The 7,500-nt window shown below is 40.1% G+C and overlaps 1 protein-coding gene across 5 annotated transcripts in view; it reads right to left on the reverse strand.

Annotated features, from left to right (window-relative positions):
• Nucleotides 1-4,481: 4,481 nt before the first annotated feature.
• Nucleotides 4,482-7,500, reverse strand: part of LOC125028575 (homeobox protein TGIF2-like) — a 34,072-nt gene continuing 31,053 nt past the window's right edge. For all 5 annotated transcript variants that reach the window (XM_047617997.1, XM_047618000.1, XM_047617996.1 and 2 more), the window contains exon 3: nt 4,482-7,500. This exon is cut by the window's right edge and continues 229 nt beyond it. In XM_047617997.1, coding sequence (XP_047473953.1) covers nt 6,983-7,500 — 518 coding nt within the window. In that variant the 3' untranslated portion in view covers nt 4,482-6,982.

Consider the following 7,500-nt stretch of genomic DNA (forward strand, 5'->3'; position numbering starts at 1 on the left):
TAATAATAACAATAATAATGATGATAATGAAAAAAAAATAATGATAATAAAAATAATAATGATAATAATAATAATAATAATAAAAATAATAATAATGATAACAATGATAATAAGGATAATAATAATAATAATAGCAATAACAGTAGTAATAACAAAATATTAATAGTATGATAATAATAACAACTGCAAAAACCCTGTAAATAACTGCAGAAAATGAATAAATATCAAAGTTTAATTCTGATAATAATATTCCTACTCCTGTTATAACTTCTACTACTAATGATAACGATAATGATTATCGGAACGATGATGATAATGACAATAATGGATGATGGTATAGTGATAATCACAACAGCAATAACGAAGGGTGTATAGGTTCTTTGTATTCTACAGAAAAGTTCTATATCTTCAGCAGATGGTTCTTAAATCGTACCCTAAAGATATTCTAATTTTCAATTTTCTGTGCGATGTATTTATTCATTGTTTGACCTTCGCTTCACTGTATTAATTCGACAATAGGAAGGGAACAAGTAAAGATAATTTGTTTTCATCATTTATTAAAAAAAAAAAAAAAAATGACACGCATTTTCATATGCCCGAATATTCTTGTGATCAGCTCTGACTTATCACTGCTTGCCGGATTTGCCTTAAGCAGCCTCGTCATGCAACTCGAGGTTATCGAGGATTCACTGTGAGTCACTTCCTAATCAACACAAATTTTGCACAAGGAGCATAGGATTTACCGAGAGTGGAGAGTTTGGCGGGAGTGAGACCTCTGACATCAAGTTAACCGCCCAGATTAAGGTAAGAAACATATTACAAATATGCGAACAAACAAACAAGGGAGAAGTTTTACACGGTACTAATTTGCTCATGAATAATTACTATTACCTTGTGGTAAGTTTCTAAAGAAACCGTATAGACGATAATCCACCGACACAACAATAATGACAACAGTACACTAATCATGACCAAAACAGTAACAATGACGATAATTTTTAAAGTAGGAATTAGTCTGTTTCGCAGAGCATCACAAGCGGTCCTTCGGCAAGAGAGTCTGAAGGAACCTTCTGCATGACAACATGACACTGCTTACAACCACTAAGAAAAAGCCGGACACTACAGGTAAGTGCGGCCAGTGACTTAGAAACGATGACAAGTTCCAATTTTTTAGTTTCCTCTCTTAACATATCGGTCTATGCACACGCTCAGAGTTGGCCCGGGGCGCCTGTGTCCTGGCAACAGTCGTCACACAGAGATGCTGCCCAGTAGGCCACAGTCGGAGCGCCCACCGGCTGCGGGGGCGCCGCCGGCCGGTTCTTGCAAGCAGCGTTGCTCTCATTGCCAGGTAGAAGGGAAAGCAGATGGCAGTTCATAGGGTCTTTGATTTTCCCTCCGATCCTTACCTTGCCCAGTACACTGGCGAATGTCCAGTTAGCTAGTGAGATTCCAAGCTTACCTTGAAGTGCGAAACACAAGCTGCGAGTTTATATTGACTTTTCAATGAGCTGACGTACGATACGTATATTGTCATTTGTAGATTTGATATGATTAAAGCTTGATTGGGATTTCCTGAAGAGTTGATAATAGTTTTATTACCAATTGTTAGCATACAGTCTTCAAGCGTGTTGCAATTCATTTTTTTTCATGCACAGGGACACAAATGCCCTCTTCCCGCTCTTCCAACAAGCCTTGAAAGTACTATATCCTTGCCGTTTTTCCCTCTTGGAACCCTCTCCCATCATATCTAACTAGTTATCCGCCAATAGGATATATTCCTGAAGCCTTCAGAACGTTAATGGCTCTTAATTCTTCCGCTTCCGTTGGTTCTTCAATCAATTCATGCGCGGCTTCATGCTCTTCTACGGGATAATCCGACCCAGATCTGTTCAAGACCTCTTCAGAACCTGTTTTATTTATCAAAAAATCTCGTTCTTTGTTAATTCATTTCGGATTGGTAACCTTTTCTGACACAATCCATTCCCTGCAGTTGTTCTCTTACTTCTCGCTCTTCCACTCTTTTTCTTCTTTCAGTTGCCTTCTAGCACTTCTTACTGCATTTCGTGTTTCTCTAAATTCTTGCCCTTTCTCAACATTCTCTGTCTTCTAACCAGTCTAGTCTTAGTCCCGTTCTTCTGTGTGAAGTAGCCTGACAGTCTTCTTCATACCATCTTCCCCCTTTCTTTACTTCTAGTAGAGCACGTTCTCAAGTTCCACTTCCTCTTTCGTTCATGTATTTATATCTGTTTTCAGCAAAACCACCTGCCTCTAAGATTGGGAATAACATGCAAAAATCACGCACATTCCAATCAGCACTGGCAATCCAGCGTCCCGTAAGTGATGACCTAAACGATATATGGCTCCCAGTCGGTGGTTTTACCAATTCGAGACACCCATTTACCTTTATAATTGCTGTTATACAGATACTCAGTATAACCAATGACTTTTCCACAATGAGTAGCTAGAGTAACGTCATCGGTAGTTTACATGTAAACTGTGACTGTTTATCATTCATATCAAAATGTTAGTATCTCTGCAAACCTGTGTATCTCAGTCCTCAACGATAACTAACATATCGTATCTTGGTATTTTGCCTGATGCTTCGCCGCAGTGCCTATAAAACAAGGCCTATACCGTCTTTCCGGGACTCAACAACGGCGAAAATACTTGTTTCAGCATGAATAATAAGCCGCTGTAAACAGGGAGTGCAGAGGCAGTGCGGCCTCCACCACCCCGGCTGCCGCTGTGACAAGTCTCTTGTTTTGCTTTATTTCTGGCGATCCAAGGCCGCCCCTTGCGTAAGATGCGCCGAGGCGATGGCTTTTAGCCAGGCATCCATTACACGGGACTTGGTTTTTCTTTGTTTTAAATCATCGCATGCCGAAATGTGTCAGGAGTCATGCGAAGCGGATCGGCGCTAAACTACACACTAACGACAGGTTCATGTAAGTTATTTGTAATCTTGATACTCCCTGTTAATACTCATACCCGTATCCTATTGCGAAAGGTATACCCGGATATAAACCTGTTAAGACAAAACAGTAAATAGATGCACAATGCTGAAATATTAACAAGCCATGTGAAGAAAAATCGGCGAGCATGAGCTAAGGCCAGCAGCATATTAGTCGCTTTGGGTGGTTACTTTACACACGCATGGAAAATGATTTGTGGCTGGATCATTTACCAAAGAGGCGAGGAGGAGGAAGCTGAATGTCATTTGTCGTTTTGAAGGTATGGCATTTTTGTAGACGCGGGACAAAAATAATTCACACAAGTTTATCTAGCGTGCAAAGATTGGCGAGCGGCCAAGCTATACCGCCCGCCTGTATTTGTATTTGTTCCGGGAATAAAAAGCATCAGTTAAAGATAAACATTATGTGTGCCGTTAGCATAAATACAACACCATAACCCCATTCTGTGTGCGTTTCATGTACACTGACTTTGGTGCACGTAATTCATCTTTCCGTCTTGATTACTGTACCTGTACTATATCCATCTCCTGCCCCTTCCTCTTTAACCCACATACCTCACAGGCTCACACGCGCTAAATGTGCCACCCAAACAACGTCATCCCAGGCCTCTTCTCTCGCACGAAATACGACGCCTCTTTGGAAGCACCAGACGAGGTTTTGTTGCCTTTGCATCATTCCGCCCCTTGGAGTTACCGCTAGTTATTTCATGCATTAGCTGGGTCGGCTATCAGGGAGCCTTTGAGACAAAGGTATTTTTTTTTTTTTTTACTTGTAAGTATAGTAGGAGTCTTCGGAGAATAAACCTCAACCAGCTAACATAATTCTAGTCAGCTTCTTGCCGGCGATGTCTGTATATGTATAAATGTGTATATATATAACACACACACATATACATATATATATATATATATATATATACATATACATATACATATATATATCACACACACACACACACACACACACACACACACACACATATATATTTCAATTTGCATAAATATGTGATGTCTGGGTGTGTATATATATATTATTTGTGTATGTCCATATGTATATATATATATATATGTATATATACATATACATATATATATATACATATATATACATATATATATATATATGTATATATATGTATGTATATAAATTAATGAAGAAAGCATTCCATTATCAGTGTGGGTCTATCACTTCATATTTGTATACAGCTATTGAAGCATATACCGTTAAAGAGAACTTATTACTTGTTTTATATATCTCATATTTTTTATGCAAATATGATACCAATCTTGCCTTGATGCATTGATCGTTTTTACTGGAGGCTTGTTTTACGTTCAAACAGAGGAAAAGGCTATATCATAACCAACATCTTTGATCTACAATATATTTGTAAAAAAACAAACAATAGTATATCATATTTATGAAGCATATTTCAGTGGATTAATATAATCAGTCTATAATTTCAATTGTTTCTCCAAGACTCTTCAAGAAAGTGGAAAACGAAAGAGTAAGTAGTAAGATATTTTTTTTATTTTCTAATATAATTATTCTGCATAATGTACAGTACACGCGCTAGTAATGGACTACGTTCCTGGCGCTACTCAAGTCCGTGACCAAGTTGCTTCCTCCCACGCTCCGACCAGTACAACCTTCGATCGCACATTCTCAACAGAAATATTAATTTTATGTACACTATAATGATTAACAGATTTAAAATATACTACATTTTCAAACATACATATTAAAGTAACAAATAAATTGAAAAAGCAGAATGGGTGAAAGAAACGAGTTGGCAGGACGTGAGAGGAAGGCACCGTGGTCACGATGGTCACACTCGGAACACACTTCTTATATTCAATGAACTACTAACAACATTATAGTTATCACTACTTGCATGGAGTACTCACGATGGCAGTTGGCATATCATGGCATGTAAATACCAATGGCACAAATACTTTGTATTCATCTTTATACAAACAATTACGTTGAAACAATATACTTCACCTTCTTGGTTACTGACTTAAGTGCTTAGTGCAGTTCTGTAAAAATATTTTCAAAATCTTATAATACATTTAGGGGATATAACATTGTAATATATATACACTGCAATATACGTACTGAAACAGACTGGGAAATGACTTGTACTTCCCCATACACTAGTGTATTTGTGAGACCCATTAAGTAGGTCCGTGAACCTCCCCTGCCGGCGTAGGTGGGCGTTGACCTAACTAAGAATAAACCCAAGTGATAATATCACACTCACACGACCCACTCGACTACCAGTCACAAAGCTCCCCGGGGACCGACCCAACCTTCGTCAGGCTGTGTGCGATCACGTCCATTCCTATCAAAACATTTTAAAAAATCAGCTACACACTCAGCGCGTGCGTCGCAGCGGACGGAGCGCGACCCTCACACTGGACCTGGCTCGCCTGCCCATTACTTATGGGAGAATAAAAAATAGCACCAATATGTTCCTGGGGGAGAGCAGAGCTCTATGAAGGCTCCTCTGAGTAACAGCTACATCCTATACTACTTCTGCGCCGCTTTGACCAAAAGTCGAAGGTCCCGGTTGAGGAACAATGTCACCCACACTATGACATGCATAAACAATGCACAATTTTTTCATATATACACAAATATAGCTACTCGCTTCATAGAGCGATAGTACTTCATGGACACTAAATTCCAATGAACTAACATTACATAAAATTTTATACTCTTCCAAAATATAATATATCAGAATCTAAAGCAACCGCTTCAGTACAAAATAAAATGAAAAACTGCATAATACACATGTAAACAAATGCAGCAACTGAGTATATAGTCTGTGAATACTGTAAACAGCATTATTCAACTTATATCTCTTAACAACTTTTTTTTCTGAAAGAACATTTATACAATTATCTACATTCGACTACAACCAGGTATGTGCGATGTGGTTAAAATAACGTGTCATGACTACTAAAAAAAATAAAGAGCGAATATCAGTTTTAAATTTACTAACGAGTAATGATAGATATGCACATCACATTTACTGAAACAAACAAATAATACATATTAAAGAAATGAAAGGTTAGCAAGGTATAACATTTACAGATTCCTACTACGGCAATAATAGCAGAGTAATTTCTTGTAATTGAACTTAATGAGACTTTTGCAGTTACGAGAACAGTCGACTCTGCAATGGACATGACTAAGGCACATGTATACACGTTTTCTTAGGGCTTTGAGCGATATGTCTTTAAGGCAGAGACAAGAGCAGAGGCAGGGTGGTGGGCGGGCATCAGGTCAGCAAGGACGGCTTCCACAGCTGCGATACCCGCCCTCGGCCGCTGCTCTGAGGTGAGGGTAGACCAACAACAATTTTGGAATGTTCTATAAACTACACTAATCTTGATAAGTCGTGATAATACAAGGGTCACCTAAAAATAACGGGTCAGAAAAACTAAAAACTCTGTATCATTGCAAGGTAATCCATTGTACTATAGAGGACATAAATCAACAGCTACCTCATTATTTGGTTAGTATGTTCGAACTACCAAATCACTGCCAAGGGTTAGAGTTCATCCTCCGACGTCCGACCAAGAGCCTAACTTGAGAGTGTCCCTCAAGGCTCAGAATCGTTGTACTAATCCCGAAATACCTGACAGTCGTGCGTTAACAATCAACACAGTCAAATTAAAAATGGTGTCTTTTGTAACTAAAATTTATAAAGTCACAACCAAAAACCAACATGACATCAAGTGAACCAATAATTATTCACTAAACTGTGAGCAATTCCTATACTTCACAGGTAAAGATAAAAGAACAAAAGACTGTTCTGTATATAAACTTGGTCCGTAGGTGCAAGATATATACAGGTTGGGAGGAAGCGATACGCCAAGGGACTTTTCACTCACGAATCCCATCGTTCTGTACTCTAGTGAACCAAGAAACTGCACTTGCCCAACAATCCACTCTATACAAAAATCAGATGGCATAGTCTCGTTACATTGGTTGTTGCGGCCGCGTTAAAGGCTGAGGTAGGTCCGTGTGGTATCGAGGGCGTCTTGAGGAGGCGGGGAGGCGTTCTGCTTCTCCCACTGACTGAGGGCAGCGTCCACCAGCATGTACAGACACTTGAACTTGTCGGCATCGTCCTCTGGGGGCGTGGGTGGCGGGGTGACCTGAGCAGGCGTGGTGTAGGGGTGGTGAGCATATTCTGTCTGGGGGACGTAGTGCTCCGGTGTGGACGGGGGGTAGAGGGGGGAGTCGTGGGGTGTGTATGCGGGGGAGTGTGTTGTATCGGTGTATATCGGGGAATTTGTTGTGGTGGTGGTTGCTGGTGCCGTGACTTCTGAAGCAAAGTTGGGAGCTGAAGTGGGGGTGGTTGGCGTTGGTGCTGTGGGCGTAGTGGTATTAGCGCTATAGGCTGGAGTGTGATCAGCGTCGGAGCCACAGCCGCAGGGGCACACGGCCTCGTAATGGGGCTTGGCTGACACTCTCTGCTGCTCTGCCACCCACGACGCCACCCGGGATTCCATGGAGA

The sequence above is a fragment of the Penaeus chinensis genome, chromosome 9, assembly GCF_019202785.1.
Source record: "Penaeus chinensis breed Huanghai No. 1 chromosome 9, ASM1920278v2, whole genome shotgun sequence".
NCBI classification, from domain to species: Eukaryota; Metazoa; Arthropoda; class Malacostraca; order Decapoda; family Penaeidae; genus Penaeus; species Penaeus chinensis.